Raw genomic sequence first — 20664 nt, forward strand, 5'->3', positions numbered from 1 at the left:
CAGGTGTCACCTTGACCACGATGCTCAGGTCAAGGGAGCTCTATTTCCTTTTCTTTATGTTTTGGATGCTGGGATTGCACGAGGGCCTGGTGCCAGCTAAGCACAGCCCCCACAGCCACCAGGGCAATACATCCCCTTCACTGCTTCCCACAGGGCTGTAACATCCGGGCCCTGAGCGGGGCTCACCTGCTGAGACTCTTCCAGAACTAGTTTTTCTGGAACTGGAAATGAAACCTAGGCCCTTCACACCAAGCTACATGCTCATTCCCCTCCTGTTTTCCTTTTGGAGACAGGGTCTAAGTTGCCCAGGCTATGCTCATTCCAGAGTGCTGGGATTACAGTCCTGCCAAGCCTGGTTTAGGGTTTTTTAAGAAACAGTGACCCAAAAGAACATCTAAGCGTATGACCTATTTAGGTCACAAAGGAGGTATGCCCAGTTTGTTCTGGGGTCTCCCGGAGGGAGGAGCAGGAGGGACTGCAGGAGGGTCCATGCAGGGTTACTACTCACAAGCTGCCTCTGTGGGGTTTAAAGTTCACCAGTCTCAAAAAACAACCACCAAAAAAACCACATTAAGGGCTGGGGATTTAGCTCAGCGGCACAGCACTTGCCTGGCAAGCATAAGGTCGTGAGTTCAATTCCTGATACCAGAAAAAAAAACCCAAATATATATATATATAAAGTTCACCACTCTCTATGGAATTTCTGTGTACGGTTTTCAGTATGTATCTTCTGTTTCAGTATGAAATTAAAAATATACTGTTAGTGCAGTATTTTTTGGGTCTTTTTGAGACAGGGTTTCACTAGGCTGGCCTCAAACTTGCAGCAATCCTCCTGTCTCAGCCTCCGGAGTGCTGGAATTATAGGTGTGTGCTACCATGCCTGGCCAGTATAATTTTCTGTACTTCTTCAACTTTTAAAAAATTTTTATTACTATGTTTGCAGTGTATAATTATACACATCATGGGGAGTTGGTACACGCACATAACGAATCTAAATTCTTTCTCCCTCCTCCTTCCCTGTCCTTAAACACTACATGATCTATAAGGGTTAAGTACTTTCACTGAGTCTCAGTGCCATGCTTTTACATATTTAAATGACATGTATTCAATCACAGACAGACACAACTAGCACATACAATCTCTATGCTCTTAGTTATCAACTGCTCCAGGGCAGGGTGGCATGGCAGAGGGCCATCACAGAGGAGAAACAGTTCATGGTGGGGAGAAGGTAGCAAAGCAACAAAGCAATGAAGAAACAAACCAAAGCAAATGCAGCAGCTTCTTCCTGTCCCTTTTGTATTCTATCTAGCCTACTGGGCTTAGGGTGATGACAAACCAATCAGTGGGTGGGTTCAGTAATCAGGTACCCTTAATCCCAGCATCACACACTCTAGACCCAGCTACCTCTAAAACCCCCTATAGTGGCTGGGGATATAGCTCAGCGGCATAAGTGCCTGCCTGGCAATGTGAGTTCAATCCTCGGTACTGCCAAAACAAAAAACAAAAAACAAAAAAAACAAAAAAAACCCTATGACCACACGAAGTCGTAACACAAGCCCTAACACACTCTTAGCCAGAAACCATTCCCCAAGTGTAGCTAGCTATAGCTGGGCAGGGTGGCACACACCTGTAACTCCAGCATCCTAGAGGCTGAGGCACAAATTGGGGTCCAGACCTAGAAACTTAAGAGACCTTGTCTCCAAATAAACTGGGTGTGGAGACGCACACCTGTAATTCTAGCACTCAGGAGGGTGACGCAGCAGGATTGCTGTGAGTTCTAGGCCACCCTGAATGACATAGCAAGGCCCTGTCTCAAAAATCTCTGAAACCCAAAACAAAATAAAACAGAAAAAAGGCTGGGGATGCAGTTCATTGCAAAGCCCTGAGTGTAATGCCCAGTGATGAGAGAGCGAGACAAGCGGCAGGCAGGCGCTAAGGGGAGACTTTCTGCCAGAACGATGGGATTCCTGAACTGCATTAACCTCTGACCCTTCTAGATCTACTTGGGCAAGCACACAAGGCCAGCATGGCGGGCCTCCTTTCTCCAGAGCAGGCAGACAAGGCTCCCTCCCAGGGCAGTGGAGGGCCACTCACAGGGCTGTGAGTGTGGTGATGAGTGGTGTGTCCCCAGTCCCGATGCAGGCCTCCATGTCCAGGGATCCGCACCGCGCCCCAGGGCCCTGGACGCATTTCCAGGCAGAGGTGGTGGCAGCAGGAATGGAACCACATGGCACGTCAGCGGTGGGGACAGAGGCCTGGCCTGTTGGTTCTGGCCTCCTTAGTTCCGGAGCTGCCTCAGCTCTGCAGTGTCAGTAGCCTGGGCCTCTGCCACCCTGTCCCCATGTGTATTTTATCTCCTTTAGCAAAACATCAACAGTTCATGTACGAAGGACAAACACTACCTTTAAAACTGAGCACCTTAATGAGAAGCAGTGTGCTGGGCAGCTGGGCAGTGGCAGAAAGAAGCCTTGGGCAGTGACAGTGGGTGACAAACCAGGACGACAGCCAGGCTTTAGATGTTACATCAAGTATTTAATTTCTACAACAATGTACTCCAAAATTAGTGATCATGTTCAAAATGCATATACAAAATCACTTGAGGAAAAAAAAAAAAAAATCACTTGAGGTTGACATATAATTTCAACAAATAAAAGTGTTTATGCATTTATCTCTAAAAAAAAGTCTTATTTACAAGCTGAGGAGCTAAGGTATTTCCTTTCATTAAATGGTGCTATCGTCGTCAAACGATGTCCAGGATGCAGTGGAACAGGTGAGCCCCACTCTTCAGTCATACTCGGAAAATCGAATGTGTTTACTTGCTTGTTGAGTCTTTTCCAGCCTAATCTTTTCAGCTTTGGTGATTAACTAGAGAAAAATAAATCAGAACATATTGGATACCCCCCAAAACTTCACAACTGTCAGAAAGAAATGCTTTAAAAAAGGGACAAAGACAAATGCGATACTATGCTTATGTCAAATTAATTTGAGAAAGACCTGCTGAGCTCATGGCTGTGCAAACTGAGAATCTGCACTAGCTACTTCCCTCAATCAAATACTGCTTATCACCTTGCAATTAAAAACAGTCAATCTGCCAGACGTGGTGACACACACCTGTAATCCCAGCACTCGGGAGGCTGAGGCAGGAGGACTGTTTAGAGTTCGAGGCCAGCCTGGGCTACAAAGTGAGCTCAAGGCCAGCCTGAACTGCATAGCGAGACCCTGTCTCAAAAAGACAAAAATAAATAAGTAAGTAAATAAAAAACAGTCAATCTACAGAGATAGAGGACCTGTACCTACTGCCCCTGCAAGGATGAAACCCACGGTCTTCTGGAGCTGTCCCGGCAGGGTGAGGGAACAGGATGGAGAAGGCCTAGGCTGCACAGCAGGGGCAACAGCGCGCAGTGCTGTCTCACGCTGCTGAGCGATCGCCCTGCAGGCCCAGCTCCCAGAAGCCCTGCCTCCACACGGCAGAAGGCAAAGCACGTCCAAACAAAGCTGAGAGAAGCCCAAGGCCCTGACCCAGGGAATGACCAGTCTCACGGTCCCATCGATATGGCCAGTGCCACACATCAATTTCAATTTCAGAAAAACTAAAGACTGTGTCCTCGTTTGAACGTAAGTACCTACTGTTCAGGCCAGCTCTATTTATCACCCCTTCATGTAAACTGTTTTTATTTTTATTATTTTTTTAAATTTTTTTTTGTCTTTTTGAGACAGGGTCTCACTATACAGTTCAGGCTGGCCTTGCACTCATTTTGTAGCCCAGGCTGGTCTCGAACTTGCAACGATCATCCTGCCTCAGCCTCCCAAGTGCTGGGATTACAAGTGTACACCACCATGCCTGGCTTCTTGTTTATTTTTATTTTGTTTTGTTTTGTTTTTTGTCTTTTTGAGATAGGGTCTCGCAAGGCAGTTCAGACTGGCCTTGAGCTCACTCTGCAGCCCAGGCTGGTCTTGAACTCGCAATGATCCTCCTGCATCAGCCTCCCAAGTGCTGGGATTACAGGCATGTGCCACCACACCCGGCTTCCTGTTTATTTTTAAAGACTGACATGAAGGGAAGAAAACCAATGAAAATGTCTGAAATAATCCAAAAGCCTCAAGAGAAAAATTTAAAATATTATTTAGAATAAATGCAAATCTTTTTCCTGTATAAATATTCTAATGGGTAGTCATTTAAACAGTTTTGATAAAAACCAAAAAAATTCAAATTTCTTGAGAACTAAGAAAAGCCTCTCTACAAGTCCAGCAGCTGCTCCTTACTGGGCAAGGCACTGGGGTGCGGTGCTCAGCAGGGCTCTGTGGGGTGCAGAGAAGACGTGTTCTGCTCCGTGGCCAGGGTCCTCTCCTCACACAGCACCAGCACCGGGGGAAAGCAGGGGCCCATCCCATAGGGGGGTTCTGGCCAGGAAAATCAAGGGGCTCCCCAGACAGATCTTTTCTTCCTCCTCCTGAGCTTCTGTGATAGGCCATTCATTTAATTTACTTGTGCCTGATGTATCTATGGAAAATCAAGTGTTCTCTATCTAACACTGCTCTTTCTCTTTTTAATGTAGTATAGCGTGCACAAGGGTTAGGAAATTGTTGGCAGTGCACTTGGTCATAATCCACAGTGTGAAAATCAGGAACCAGGAGTTTTCTGCTAGTGCTGTTCTTTCACTCAAGGACGGACCACGAGGAATGCCATCATTACTTACTGCACACATGTACTAAGGAAACTAAACACTAAAAACAACAGTGACAACAACAAGGGTGGGCCTGATCCTGCTGTGCTGTACCTGGGGCAACCATGTCAGGGTGGTATTTGTGTCATACTTCCCCCAAACCCTGAAATCCAGCTTGTTTTTTCTGAGCCCTTAATTCTTGAAACTAAGAAAACCTGCACTGGAAGGCCCTGGCTGGGCTGCTCCTTCTGCCTGTGAGACCACGTCCACAGGAAATGCCCCAGGCAGCCTGTATTCTGAAACCTACATGGTTCAGTTTTCTTATCTGTAGGCTTCATTAAGCAATGGAGCTGCCTTGGGCACCTCCCATTCCAAGCTCAGGGGCTGACACAAAGGCTCCGTAAAAACTATTAGTGGTCAGGCAAGGTAGCTCACAATATACTTCAAGCTCTCCAAAGGCTGAGGCAAGAGGATCACAATTTAGAAACCCATGTGGGAAATGTAGTGAGACCCCTTGGGTTCAATCCCCAGAGCCCAAAAAACAAAACAAAGCAAACAAAAACTATCAGGCCAGGGAAGTAGCTCAGCAATGGAGTGCTTGCCTAGCATCTGAGGCTCTAGGTTGAATTCTCACACAGCAGTGGTGGTAGAGGGAAGAATAAAGAATTTTCCAAAAACTTTTGTAAGTGAAGAGGTTAATTACAGCCTACTCTTCTGAAGAGTTCTATGCTGTACTTCCTCTGGGTGACATATTCTTTTCAACTCATGATAGGAGCCAGCTAGTTTCTCCCTTAGCTGGAGCTCTTTGTGCTTAAGAAGTCTTAAGAAGTTGGGGTGATGCAACCTTGATATCACACAGGGAAAGGAAGTCAGTGGGATACCTTGCCCAGCGTATCAGAGCTACTCAGTCTCTGTAAAGTTCCCAGGTAATGTTTATTTCTTTAGCTCAAACTGCATTTTCAAAGAACATGTCTTTCTAAATTTCTAAAGTTGAGATGAATGATTATTAATTCCCAGTTTTTAAAAAAACACAATTTTAATGAAGTTCCACACCAAAGGGTAAGATTTTTGTTTTCATAAACAGCTTTCAACTATCACTGTGGATTAATGATTTTAACATTTCAATAATCTCAAGCAGGGTTTGAAATTAACACTTCCCAGACCTGACAGAGCTTTTGAGCAGGAAGGAGGGCTCCCAATCTCTGCAATCTCAGTCACTATGCAAGTGGGCAAAGTTAACAAAGACCAGTAGGAGACTTCCCCTAGATCTTCATTCCTTCCTGCAAAGCACAGGTGATGGGAGGCCCAGGACAATCACTCCACTTTTTAAACAGAAAAAATACCCCAAATCAATGAGCCTAGAGCATGTAATACATGACTTCCCAACATGAAACCATGTGCATCGGTTTTGCTTTTCCTCAGACTTTTATAGTTCAATTCGAAAGCTGTGAGGATGGGAATTATGGTTACTATTTCGTTGTAAGCACCTTATTAGACTATACTAACCTTTACAAGAGTAATAATGTATTTCAGAAAGATAAACTAGCAACACATTTTAGTGCTGTAACATTAAAATTACCAAAAGAGAAGCTTGCTTTAAATTACTGCAGATAGCTTAAATTACTTGCTGACTATCCTAGAGAAAAAGGAACGAAGTTTATCACAGGTACAGGGAACCTTATGCATGAAGTGTCTGTGGAAACTCCTATCTTTAAAAAGTGCATTCTAGGGGCTGGGGATTTAGCTCAGCGGCAAAAGCGCCTGCCTGGCAAGTGCAAGGTCGTGAGTTCGGTTCCTGGTACCAGAGGAAAAAAAAAAAGTCTAAAAAGTGCACTCTAAATACACTGTGGGGCTGGGGATATAGCTCAGTGGCACAAGTGCCTGCCTGGCAAGTGCAAGGTCCTGAGTTTGATTCCCGGTACCAAAATAAATAAATAAATACATACATACACTGTGGTTTTTAACTTTTTTTTTGGCGGGGGGGGGGGTACTGGGAATCGAACTCGTGACCTCAAGCTTGCCAGGCAAGTGCTTATGCTGCGGAGCCACATCCCCGGCCCTGTGGTTTTTATCATTAAAGAAATCTTTCTACAATCTTTTACCACCACACTACAAAAACAGCAGCCCAAAATCAGGACTGAAATTTTAAGGTATATCACTGGTTAAAAAGGAAGGAGAAATAGGAAAATTTTAAATTAAAATTATGCATGTTTGTGGTGAAAAACTGTAACTTCATATATTTTTAAACCAAGAGGAATGGGTATCTGCTCCCTAAAGGACAGCACTCTGTAATAGCAAAACCAATTTTATTTTATGGTCATCTATTATTGGTTACAGAAGATATTTATTTAACCTTCTAACAAATTTAGGGCATAAAACCCACAACTAAATTGATTACCTTCTCTGTGCCTCTCTTCTTTTCCCGAGGCTGATTGAGCTTGGCCTGTCTATCCACCAGAATCTTCTGCCAGTATCTCTGTTCATGATCACCTTCAAAGCAAACAAAGCGTTGATCACTAGAATATAAGAGTGCACACGTAAAAGATTCAAATCTCAGTAATGTAGCTAGAGTAGTTAGGGAAAAAACCATGAGGTTCCATTAGTCACAGCCAGAAAGTATCAAACAATTACCTACAATAATCATTTTTAGAAAGGAAAAAGAAATTTCTGTGAAGTGTTACCAGAAAGGACCTCGAGTTTCCAGCTGTACTTCTTTTTAATTTCAGTGTGGCCATTCATTACTGCCTGGGCCGCCTCTGGCGTTTTAAATCTAGCGTGACATTCTGTGTCTCCTTCTAGCAGATCAACATATACAACTTCTGAGATTGCTGCCAGTGTGTCCTGCATTCACAGTAAGTATTAAAACTGAAAATCAGTAAAGTGTTCCACAAAAATCTACAATTATTCCAATGGTCCTATCAGAATACGTTATATAAGTAAGACTATTTAGATTTAATATCTAAGTAAGACTATTTAGACAAATATCTCTTCTAAAAACACACAGAAATGTTTTAAAAAGTAGATTCAGATGGAAAGAGAACCAATTTAAATTAACTGTACCACAATTTCCTTTCCTTGATTTCTTTTTTTTTTTTTCCTGGTACCGGGAATCAAACTCACAACCTTTCGCTTGCCAGGCAGGCGCTGTGCCGCTGAGCTAAATCCCCAGCCCCTCCTTGATTTATTAAACCATATCCTCAGAATATGAACCAGGACAAGAGTATTCTATTGAGGATACAGACTGTGGGTGAGACACACACACCCTCCTCTTCAACCTGAGAGTGGTTAGCACAGAAGTAGGATTAAAAGAAAAACAGGATTTGCGAAGGTTTATTTTCCCTCACCTATAAAACATCACTTATGATTTAAAGTAGGTGTAACAATCATTTAACTTTTTACATGAACTCACGAAAAACAGCTTTCATTGAATCAAAGATTGTAGGGTTCTTGAGTAGGTCCCCCTGGGACACAGCTCAAGAGCTCTTAGTTTTTGATAAAATACCAGAGTAAGCTCTTCTAACCCGGCAGAGGTCACCCAGCAAGGGAAAAGCTTACCTAGAAGGCCTGCTGTGAGGGCAAATGAACTAGATTCTTGCATTCTTAATCATTTTTCACAGCAGGTTCTGCAGGATACACAATGCATTTATGCAGGAATGTTACACTAACTCTTAGTTCATTAACTTGCATTTGGATTGCTGAAGGAATGCAGTATGTGGAGATTTCCAATTGGGAAAAAGGGGATTTATCTCCCTTCCCTTTAGTTTTAACACAACTTTTTTTTTTTAAATGCAACTTTTTAAAAACACAACTAATATAGGTTACTCTCACAATACTGGGTTTCTAGATAATTGAGTAATACAAAGAACTGAGCAGTAACCTGGAAATATCTAATCCTTGAGTAAGAAACATTTACTAGGAACTACTAACTAAATGTAAGTAACTACTAACTTGATGAATGCAGCTGTTTTGTGATTATGATAATCATAAATAATTTGCAACTGATATGAGTACCACTTAAGTAATAAAAGATGATGGTAAAAATCTGTGAGTCTGTAGAAGCCAAGGCTGATCTATCTTATCTCAGCACTTAGCACACTGTCTATCAGAAAACAAGGCACTTGATAAATGTTTGGTGAATCAATTTAAAAAGAGAGACAATATATCTATTTCTTATTGCCTTATCTGTTAATAGTACTAAGTTTAGACAGAAAAAAGAAAAACAATTGGTATTGTTGATGAGATTTGAATATGTTCACTGCTAACAGAAAGTTTTAGAATTGATTTTTCAGACTAATTAGATCACTACAATTAAAAAGATGTTTACTAAATATCCATTATAATGTGAGGCTAATCTCCTGATTTAAAACCCTTAGAATTTAAAATCCTTATAATGACAAATTAGGCTGGTAATCACATGGGCATGTCACAGACATTACTACCATAAGTCAGTTTTTGTTCCAGTAAAATGTAAGTAACTACTAATGTGATGCAGTTGTTTTGTGATTCGGATGATCATAAATAACTTGCAATTGGTATGATTACCACTGAAAACAATAAAAGATATTTTTTGGTGTTGGGGACTGTACTCATAGCTTTGCATTTGCTAAGCACTCCCTTATATAGCTCAAGTTTTTTAGCCTATTATCCTAATTTCTGTATCGCAATCAAATTCTTGTTTTTTTTTTTTTTTTTTTGGTTTTTCTCCGGTACCAGGAACCGAACTCACGACGTTGTGCTTGCCAAGCAGGCGCTTTTGCCGCTGAGCTAAATCCCCAGCCCCCTGCAATCAAATTCTGAAATGTAGGCTAGTAAGAGAATTTGGGATTGACTGAATTCCTTACCAATATGTAAGGAGAAAAAGAAAGAAAACTGATGTCTTACTGGCAACTACAAGATTTTAAGGATAAGTTTGCAGATAATGCTTAGAGGCTGATATTGTGAAAAACTACCTGAATGTTTTTGTAAGTTATGGATCCATGCAAAACCAAAAGACATACTACATGGTACTTACTGAAGTAAGTATAAACATAATTTTAAAATGTCACTATAAACATAATTTAAAAATGTTTGGTGTTATGGAACATTTTGCATAGTTTAACAATAAAGAATCTCATCTAACTGAGTAAAACAGTAAGTAAAAGTATTCCCAACACAGAGTATGACTTCATCAGTAAGAGAGAAGCATCACTATTCATGTTGCTATAAAGGGTGTAAAAATAAACTTCATAGTGAAAAAAGATAGTGAAGATTAATATGTACAGCAATTTAGTGTTCTATAGAACTCTGAAGCTGGGCGTAGTGGTGTACGTCTGTAATCCTAGCACTCTGGAGGTTGAGGCAGGAGGACCACTTCGAGTTTGAGACCAGCCTGGGCTACAAAGTAAGCTAAAAGCCAGCCTGAGCTGCATAGCGAGACTCTGTCTCAAAAGAAAAAGAAAAGGACTTTGATTTATTTACACACACGCACATAAAATTTTTGCTGTTTTTTTTTAAAAACTGCAGCCTAATACTTTTCTGCAGCTGTTTTGTTTTTTGTTTTTGTCTTTTTGAGACAGGGTTTCACTATGCCATTCAGGCTGGTCTTGAACTTAGTAGCCCAGGCTGGCCTCAAACTTCCAGCAATCCTTTTGCCTCAGTTTTCCGAGTGCTGGGATTACAGGAGTGCACCACCATGCCCGGTTTTAATAGCAGTTTTGACTGTTTTATTTTAGGCAAAAATCACTTAAAAATCTATTGAAAGCTAGAAGTATTAATACAAGTCTACAAATTATCTAGTTTGTTACAATCCAAAAATATCAGATGATTATAATTTTGTTTTTTATTTTTAAATTATTTATTTATTTAGTTTTTTTCCGGTACCGGGAATCGAACTCACAACCTCGTGCTTGCCAGGCAGGCGCTGTGCCGCTGAGCTAAGTCCCCAGCCCCTGACTATAATTTTAAAATAATTTCAGAACAATTGTTTATGTTGATCAATGGGCCACGTAGTTTTCTAAACCCTATTTTCCTTGAAAGCTAAAGCCTTCGAAAAACTGTTGGCCAAACACTTTCATATTATCTGCACTTGTAATTAGAAGAACTGCTGTGTGTTTCCCCTTCCAACTGCCAGCAGTTAATCTCGAGTGAGACAGGTGAATCTCAGTGCAAGAAAAAATTTCCAGTAAAAGGTGTTTAAACTGCGCTCACTGTAGTTAGGCTCTGTGAGAATTCCAGCCTTCAGGTTTTGCTTCAAGTTAAAGCACACATTCTAATATTGTCTGTTTCCTTTTCCACATTCAAAATATTTTCACAAAGGCAAAGAAATAAAAGGAGAAAAAGACTAATATGGTAAGAGCTCAGCACTCAGTGCTTGAGTGGTTGCCTAGATTGTTAAGAGGCCTTGATTTCAACCCCCAGTTCTGCCAGGAAAAGAAATGCTGAAGACAAAAAGTATTACCCGGACTTGCTTTCTGCCAGGCAGGGGCTCTGGACTACTGATCTTCACGATGACTCCACTCACGAACTGTGGCCCTGGTGGGCTAACTTTCTCCTGAGGGTGACACTCTGGACCCCTGGCTATGGATGGAAAAGGAAAGAGCGGAAGTGAATCTCCTCACTCACCTACCTACCTGACCTGCCTCAGGAGAGTACTCTGCAGCCCCAAGGAGCTCTCAAGCTGATGTAAATCATTCACTTAAAGCTTAATTCTAAAACTAATAATTAAGGAGGTTATCTGTCACGCCCCACTGCTTATTTTACAGAATGGTGATATAAAATGCAGAAATTTTCATTACTTTGAATGTTTAAACATGCTCCCTTTTCTTCCCAAAGAAAATTCTACTTAAAAAAATAGGGGGTGGGGGTGGGGATATGGCTCAGTGGTAGAGTTATTGCCTTGCATGCACAAGGCCCTGGGCTCCATACCCAGCACCACAAAAAAAGAAAAAAAAAAAAGACACAGGTATTAAGGATACTCTAGGCCGGAGACATAGCTCAGTAGCACAAGCACCTGCCTGGCAAGTGCAAGGTCCTGAGTTCGAGTCCCAGTACCAAAAAAAAAAAAAAAAGAATGGTGGTGCACACCTGTAATCTCAGCACTCTGGAGGCTGAGGCAGAAGGATTGTCGTGAGTTCAAGGCTAGCCTGGGCTACAAAGTGAGCTTAAGGCTGAATTGCATAGCAAGACCCTGTCTCAAAAAGACAAAAAAAAAAAGGAATACTCTGAATGTTGTTCAAATGTGACGATTTACTCTTACAATTCGTAAGAACTTAAGATGTATCCTAATTGTAAACAATTCATAAAAATCTTATTTTAATTTCTTCCTACTTGTGATTTATGTTATGGAATGAAATTATAGGTGAGCAACATGAAGCTTTATTTCTACAAACCCTAAACTCCTTACTAAGTCTAATAATGAGAAGAGCAGAGGAAGACTCACGTTATTCAAAAAACTAGTGTTCCAAGTGAGCTCTTCACATAATTGTTCTCGTTCTCTGGCGGAGCTGCTTAGCACACACCCGGCAGCACCCTCTCCCGACCCCAGGGTTAAGGGGTGCTGTCACTGGCATCTTTACCTTCTTCACTCTTCGCTGCAGCCCTACTAGGCACCTTATCTGTTTCCATTTCAGATTCTGATTTTATTTGGGATATTGTCTTTTTTAATGAAGCCATGCTGGCTTTTTGCAGGGCCAAATACTCTTTTTTCAAATCCATCCATTCGTTCCTATAAGGCAAAAAATGACCTACTGAAACACTGACACAGATGGTAAAATAAAATAGGTAAATTAAATACATACATTTCCCATGACTCCCGGACCCCTTCTTCCAACTCTCTTCTTTTTCACTAACACACATTCCAATTACTAGTCCTACATCCATCTAGGGACACGCAAAGGAAGTTCCTCTGGCTTCTGGTTCAGATTAATGCTTCACATTACCCAGTGATTTCCTGGGTGTACTTTTAATATTTTAATTAACAAAAGTAAAATGCTAGACTTAATTCCTTAGTTAACTAGCAACATTTACTAAATTGCTCATGAGAGATTAACATTTAAAGATTATTTGTTAAACTGCTTCCAATTTGAGAGATAACATTCCTTAGTATTTACTTGAAAGGAATTTCTACGAGGAAAAAAACACCCCATGAAAGCAATTTCTTTATTTACATGCATTTAGCATGGAGCTGTTTCTTCAAACAACCAGCGCCTCTCCAGATATAAACACAATGCCTCTCTGGCCCGGTGGGGGCTCTCATTGTCACCCTAATCTGTGCCATCAAACAAGCAGAGAGGGGACTTTTTTTTTTTTTTTTTTAAAGAGGAGGATATCTCGTGGTAATGGTTTTAGCTGTTAACATTGACATCTGTATGCTTCAAAAAAAAAAAAAAAAAAAAGTATCCAGACCCACCCAGGATCATACTTTCCCTGAGAGCTAATACATTAAAATAACAAAAGGCTCTTGTAATGATTCTGGGAGATAAAAAGGCAAAAGGAATTCAGGAGTTAAGAATAGTATAAATAGAAGTGCCTGAGGTCCTTGTCCTGGACCCTGGGGAAACGCAGGACTCTGCAAACTCGTCCGGGAAGGTAAAGGGGCTCAAGGGACACTTCTCGGCCACGGAGCTCATCCGCTCCTTGGGCGTGCTGCTCTGCTCGGTGGGCTCCCTTCAACTTTAACATGGAGGCGCTTTCTGTGTCTTGCAATGACAGTAAGTGCTTCCATGTTTTAGTAGAAGTGAGTTCAACTTTCCCGGGACGAGAGGGACGGGACTAAAACTCTTTCGCTCAGGGCTGAGGGGTCCCCTTTGCTTTAACATGGGGGTACCTGCTGTGTGAAAGTAAGTAAGTGCTTCCATGTTTCAGTGGAGGTGTCTCCCGAGCAGCACAACTTGTATTTCTGTGTATTTTTTGGAGGCTGCTGTGTAAACCTGTTACAAGTTACCTATTCCAAGTTCTCCCTGAGACCGGGCTTCCCACCACTTAAACGTGGACGTACTTGCTTTGGAACTAAGGAAGTAAGTGCTTCCATGTTTTGGTGATGGTAAGTCTTCCTTTTCCAAGCACTTCAGGTGATCTCAGTTGCTGTGTCGAGATCTGCTAAGGGGTCCCCGCCCTCTAACATGGGGGCACTTGCTGGAACGTGATGGAAATAAGTGCTTCCATGTTTGAGCGCGGTGGCCCTGCGTGGTCTTCGCAGGAGCAGCCCAGCTTGAGCGCAGGCCTGCAGGCTGCCACTGTTGCTAATATGCAACTCTGTTGAGTGCGAACTGGAATTGCACTTTAGCAATGGTGACTGACTGCTGGCGGCTGCCTCGGAGCCAGTCCACACCGAGTACTCACTTGGATAGGACCCGCAACGGTATGACTTCTTCTCCCATTTTATGTCTCTCTTTATGTTTTTTCTTGTGCTTCCTTTTGGTTTTTAATAGAGAACCTTCTTTCATGTCTCCAATATTTTCCTCTTCTGTGGAGAATTCCAAATCTAGAGAAGTCAGAAACCCAGTTACATTTCGTATGGCGCAGCGGTTGGAATAACAAGTGTGAGCCAACGCTGACCTTGAGGGGACTGTTAATACCTCTGTTTTCTTTCGGAACTTCAGAAGCCTCTTTTTTAATGTCTTTCTGAGCTGTTTTCTTGACTTTTGACTTAGGAGCCAGGCTTTCAAGATCTGCAGAGCTGCTTCTCTTCTTCTTCGCGGGTCTCTCCTCAGGTAAGCCAGACACCTCGGCTCTGTCCCGCTTTTTCTTTTTCTTCGTGGGCTGCTTTTGGGGTTCTACACTTTCCGTTTCAGAGCCCTCGGATGCGGTCCTAGATCTTTTCACTTTACAGGCACTCACGCTGCTTGTGTCCATACTCACCTCCTTTTCCTGCACACTGTCTTCTTTCTTCACGCGTCCTTTCTTCTTCTTTTTCTTTTTCTTTTCCTCTGCGGCAACAAAAATGTTAACTAGTTTTATTGTACCTTCAACTGCAAGCACTTCTATTCCAATACGGAATACTCACCAACTACTCTTAAGCTAGGGATGGGCTTGTTTTTCACTGTCTTGGGAAATATGCCAGGCTTTCTTGGTGCTTCTTCTGGTGGGTTGTTAAGAAACTGAAATAATATGAAATTGCATGTACACTTGCTAATTTCTGCCTTTTTTTTTTTTTTTTAAGGTTCAAGGACCTACCTCAATAGCTTTTGCAGCTTGTTCTTTTGTTTCAAATTCCACAAAGGCAAATCCCTTTGGATCTCCCGTAGACTTGTAATGTGGTATACTTATATAAACAACATTGCCACATTTCCCAAATACCCTTTCAATCCAGCTGTGATTAACATTTTTAGGAAGTAATTCCTGTAGTAAATGAAAAGCAGTATTAAAAGCCTAAACTTTACTCCCAGAATATTAATAAATATTTATCTTTCGTGTTTGTGTGTCACATTTTAATTTGGGGCGTGGGCTCTGGGCTTCTGGGGAAAAGGGGTCACTTACCACATACACAGTGCGCTCGTCCTCATCCTTAGGTCTTTCACCCAGAGGCTTTTTCCTTCTGATTCTGGTGCCTTCTAAGTCCAACTTTAATGTACCAGTAAATTAGTAAGGGCAGACAAGAATTGGGTATCTTATCAAGTATAAATCAAGCAGTAAAATTACCTCGACAACAGCTGAGCTTTTCAATGCTCTGGCTATTAACTTGCCATCAGTAGTCAACTTTTTCATTTTGTTAAAAGATACCAGAAGGGAGATATCAACATCTAAAGATGAAAAAGTGAACATGCAAGTTGGGTAGAATTAAATCAAGGTATTTCTAATCTTAACATAAAGCTCAGACTTTGCTAGTGTGATGCCCTCCTCAATAAGTACCAAAAATATATTAGTACATATAGCATAAGATCCTAACAGTTTCTCATTAGAAGCTCAGGCTATTTGGAGGTGGGGACAGGTCAAAATTTTGATTAGGTGACAGATACAACAGATGTTTTACTTTATGTTCCTCGTGATGGGTCTTAACTAACCCTAGAAGAAAATTAAGCACAGGCTAAGTAGTTAGTTTAAAGCTAAATCTGTACTTGTTATTAAATATGAAATAATTCAACATGAATCCTGGCAAAAAACTACTGCAAACGTGAAAAGAGTAACATGCTACTTTAGAAGTGCCTATAAAGGGTAACAAATCTAGAAATGTTTTTCTGTACTGACTGAAGTAAACTTACATCCATCTCTAGATTTTTCTATCTGTTCTCGAAGAAATCTGTCCTTGTGCAGATTTGCATCCCCAAACCAGAAGTCCACTTGCTTAGCGATATCCGCAAGCACCTGCTTCACTCTAGAGCGTTTCTTCTTTTCTACTTCCTTCTTTTCAGTGATTTCCTCCATGGTTTGACATCCACCTTCAGCTTCCATTCCTGAGGTGGACAAAATGTAAACAGGCCACCTCCAGTCACAGTCACTGAGTGGCTGACACTGAAAACTGCAGCTCTCGGAAGATGTCTGCAGGGCCCATTTCCCAGGTATTCCCAACAAATACGATTTTGCTGGCTTCCTGTGGGCCTTGAGGTTTTGTGCTTTTTAAACTCCACACCCAGACTGTCCCAGGGTAGAATACAATTTACACTGTAACTCACGAGTCAATAAAATGGAATTGTAAGATTACGACGCAGATCCTCTCTCAAAAGCAGAGACTCATGATCTCAATGAACCTTGGTAACAGTTTTAGATTCCCAAATAAAACGATTCTGGACTTTGATTTTTAACATGTTAACTTCTGCTTCCCAGAAGAGATAGAACTGGCTGTTTTATTTTCAAGTGGACAGCCCATATTCAAGTTGTCCAACTGTCACCTCCATGAGGGCTCCTCCCACAGTCAGATTTAAAAATGCAAATTTCTGGATAGATCCTTACCATGTCTCCTCCCTTATTTTTCTCCCTAGCGTTCATCCCCTAATATTACTACACAACTGTCTCTAGATATAAGCTCAATGAAATCAGCAGGGTGTGCGGTGCCTGGCATCCCAGTGCTCTGGGGTTGTCTAGGAGGCTGCCGCGTTTTAAGTCCAAAGGCTCAGCCCTGTAACTTAGCGACCGAGTGAGACTGTCTCAAAAGAAGAAAATAAAACTTGCCTTCCCTGGGAGGTGGCCTGGCCACCTGAGCTCTTATCTAGGGAGGCAACACAGGCCTGCCACGGGTGGGGGCCAGGGACAGACCCAGGGAGCTGAGGAAACACTGGGCCCCAGGCTGTGACTCCAGCTCACACCTGCTGAGAGCTAAGCCTCTCATGACTGCACCGCAGCCACTGCTGCCACACTGCTGTACCAGAGATACCACGTGCCTCCTCCCAGCAGCGCTCAGCAGAGGGGATGTAGGGTACTCTCTCCAGCTAAACGTGTAGCACCGTCTGGGCAACAGAGGGCAATTTGCATTTTCAGGGTATCTTCTGACAATCAGCGGAGTCCCAACTGTGACAATGTACGAGTCATGGAGTGGTCAGCTAACATGAGCTTAAGAAGAAACCACAGCTACACCTGTGAGCTCATACAGCAGAATGTGCAGCTGTCACCTAGCAGGGCACCGCAAAGCCGCCTCAGGACACTGTCTCCCAGGCTCCTCAGTAGCACTGGGGTCACAGGCTCCTCCCTCAGGAATATTGTCCTTCGCGCATGTGTGTCCCCACTCCGAAAGGCGCTCTGCCTGTCCAGCTGGGCTCAGCCTGGGCTCCATTAGGCCAGTAAGTGGACATCAGCAAGACTGAAGGATGAGTGTGCATGTGTGTGTGTGTGTGCATGCGTACATGTGCAAACAAGCACATGTTACCAGCTAAGAAACATGTCAGTGTACAGTACATTTATAACTATCTGTTAGGGCTCAGCTCCTAAGCCACCCAGAGAGTGAAATGATACCTGAAGGTCACACACCACACACATTCTTCTGTTACCTGGCCACCTGGCCATTCTCTCCAGGACAAGGTACACTGCATTCCTAGCTGCCATGGCCTGCAGCCCACTGATATCAGAAAAGAAACATCCTTTAAAGCCTTGGGCTGGGGTCTGGTTTAAATTAAGAACTTATCTTTCTCAAACTTTCTTTCCTGAGCGTCTTACATGATTAAAGCCCCCAAGGAAACACTGACCACCTAAAATGGCCAGGAAGATATTTGGAAACTTGCGGATAAGCATCACAACAATCCCAGTGCTCTGGAACCCAGGAGTGGACATAAAAATGTATCCAAACTCATACTCAAGGCAGATGCCTGTGTGTAACTCTCTTGACATCTACTTCACAATGCTTCCTACCAAGCCTCGGGCGAGACTGAAACCTCCATCGGGCACAAAGAACTGAGGACCAAGGAAGTGAGGGCCAGCTTTTCTGCACTGGGGGCCTGGCTTCTGAGGAAGTGTTCTTAGCCCCGCGCTGTGCTTCCTGAGGAGCCTGGCTCTAAGCTCTTCAGCTTTCTAATAGACATTCTATATTTGCTCATCAGCTCTGTGTTCCAGTATTCAAAGGTCTGCCTGACCTCTCCGTTTGTTAGTCTGAGGCTACCTCAAACTTAATAGGAGAAAAGCGGACTGACTGTAACAAACCACCTTCCGCCTTGGTTTCCTCATCCCAGAAACAACTACAAAACTGCTGAGGGTGAAAACATGAAGGTCACCTTAACAGCTCTTTTCCTCTCACTCCACTCCATTATGAGGATTTCTACTGGCTCTGCTTTAAAATAAATACACCATACTAGTACTTGTCACCTCATCACAACCACCCGTCCAAGCTTTGATCAAGCATATCATACCTGAGGTACTGCACCTTCTTCCTAGCTGGTCTGCCTGTCTCAACTATTCTTCCGTTAGAGCCAATTCTCCAGATAGAATATGTATTTATCTTGGTTTTGTGAAACACAGTCTTGCTACAAAGTTCAGGTTCAGCTCGTACTCACTATGTAGCTGAGGCTGGCCTTGAACTTGTGGTTTACAGACATGAGCCACCATACCCAACTAGCATGGAATATTTAAATATATAAATCAGACCAAGATGATCCCTTGCACAAACTCCTCCCACAATTTCTCATGACATTCAGAATAAAGTCCTAAGACCTTACAGCTGCTTACAAGACCCTGCTGGGCTGGCATGGCGCTGCCCCTCCAACTTCATCCCCCACAGTGCTTTGCAGCAAGCTTATGCCAACCCTAACACACTGTTGCTAGGCTCCTCAGAGCATAGGGCCAGTTCCACTCCCAGGCCTGGTCTTCCTCCTCTCCCTTGCGACCACCCCATGCAAGGATTACACCTTCTATATCACCTGCGAAGGTCACTTTCTCAAAGAGGTTTTTTCTTTCATTAAACTTACAAAAAAAGCTCCCTACCTGCCAACCTGAGCCCTCCCACCCCCTTAGTCACCATTTTTAAAAAGTCTTATATTCTCTTACTACTGCCTACAACTGTAATTTAACTATCTACTTCACTAGAATGTGAGCACTGTAAGGGCAGGGACTTTAATCACTGCTAAGTAGTTTTGGCGAATAATCAATTATATTTAAAACTACCTGTACCTCAGCACACACAAGGGAGGGAAAAGAGCCTGTAAAGTGTTAAGCATCTTAAATCTTTTGCAAGATGATAGGCTATGATTAAGACACAGACACATACTGTGATTATCACTGGGCCAGGCTCCATAGCTGGCTGTAAATTATAAAGGACAGGCTACCTGCTCTGCAATTCCTTCCTTGTCAAAGCCCAGCATCTATGGAGCTGGAGCCAGGGAGGGAAACTCAGAAACTCACAAAGCCCTAATTCTGCCAGAATCCAGACTTTCCCCATCACTCTTGTCTCAGTTCAAAGATTCTTTCTCCCAAGAATTAGTTCTGTGGCTTAGGGTAGTTAGGTTTGGAATGATCATATGTAACTTTGATTTAGAGAAAGATACAGATTAAACAGAAGGCAATAGAGGTAGGGAATAATTTAGCTTTCCTACACAATGGCTGCATAAAAGCAAGCGGTAACAGGAAATACTTTTGTTAGTCTTGATCCTCAACGTTTGCATTTTCTCAAGATCCTGTGATAACAGGTATGTGCATTGTCATTCCACACATTCCAATTGCAGTTTACCTATCTTTCCTACCCAGGCCTGTGCTTGCTCCTGTGCTCACAATGTTCAAGGATGCTGTATTCTATCAAGCTAACTGCATCTGCTACTTACTAGCTGTGTGGATTTTGAGCAAGTTACCCTATCTCTCTATGATCCATAAAATGTGCATTAAAAATCACACCTATAAATAGGATTGTTGGGAGGATTAATCAAAGAAATGGGTTAGTAAAGCACTTCAAATTGCTGCCATAGAGAACTCTGTCAATAAATCACCGTATTATTACTTACCAACCTGTTATTAATTACTATGAAATGGTTCTCAGACAGTGTTTCCCAAACTACTGTCACTCGAATATGGCAACAGCTTATAAACCATCCTAGAAGCCATCCACCTTTACAGATCGCTATGTGTAACTAGTTTATTTTTTTGGTCATTTTTGAGACAGCGTCTCGCTATGCACTTCAGGCTGGCCTTAAGCTCTCTTAGTAGCCCATGCTGGTCTCGAACTTGCAATGATCCTCCTGCCTCAGCCTCCGGAATGCTGGGGTTATAGGCGTGCACCACCACATGTGGCTGTGTAACTAGTTTAGAACAGATCTACAGGTATATGCCAGGGGAATCTTTTATCTCTTACAACTACCTGTGAATCTAAAATTACTTTTTTTTTTTTTTTCCCTAAAAAGCAGTGGCTCAGCACTTGGGAGGCTGAGGCAGGAGGATCACTGCGAGTTCGAGGCCACCTGGGGATAGGGATGCACAGGTGAGCTCATAGTGAGGCTACATAGTGAGTTAAAGGCCAGCCTGAACTACACAGTGAGACCCTGTCTCAAAAAAACAACAACAAAACTGAAGCCAGAAAGCAGTAGCAGGGGCTGGGGATTTAGCTCAGCGGCAAAAGCGCCTGCCTGGCAAGCGCAAGGTCGTGAGTTCGGTTCCCGGTACCGGAGAAAAACAAAAC

At 42.7% G+C, this 20664-nt stretch overlaps 1 protein-coding gene across 2 annotated transcripts in view; it reads right to left on the minus strand.

The window, feature by feature from the left end:
• Positions 1–2511: 2511 nt before the first annotated feature.
• Positions 2512–20664, minus strand: part of Larp7 (La ribonucleoprotein domain family, member 7) — a 21491-nt gene continuing 3338 nt past the window's right edge. For both annotated transcript variants that reach the window (XM_005397098.2, XM_005397097.2), the window contains exons 2-13: positions 15842–16033; positions 15282–15382; positions 15120–15203; positions 14817–14981; positions 14647–14740; positions 14219–14569; positions 13983–14124; positions 12218–12366; positions 11101–11219; positions 7346–7505; positions 7063–7154; positions 2512–2865 (exon numbers count right to left, since the gene is read on the minus strand). In XM_005397098.2, coding sequence (XP_005397155.1) covers positions 2785–2865; positions 7063–7154; positions 7346–7505; positions 11101–11219; positions 12218–12366; positions 13983–14124; positions 14219–14569; positions 14647–14740; positions 14817–14981; positions 15120–15203; positions 15282–15382; positions 15842–16031 — 1728 coding nt within the window. In that variant the 5' untranslated portion in view covers positions 16032–16033 and the 3' untranslated portion in view covers positions 2512–2784. The remainder of the gene's footprint in view (positions 2866–7062; positions 7155–7345; positions 7506–11100; positions 11220–12217; positions 12367–13982; positions 14125–14218; positions 14570–14646; positions 14741–14816; positions 14982–15119; positions 15204–15281; positions 15383–15841; positions 16034–20664) is intronic.

The sequence above is a fragment of the Chinchilla lanigera genome, unplaced genomic scaffold, assembly GCF_000276665.1.
Source record: "Chinchilla lanigera isolate Chin_1 unplaced genomic scaffold, ChiLan1.0 scaffold00056, whole genome shotgun sequence".
Taxonomy (NCBI): Eukaryota; Metazoa; Chordata; class Mammalia; order Rodentia; family Chinchillidae; genus Chinchilla; species Chinchilla lanigera.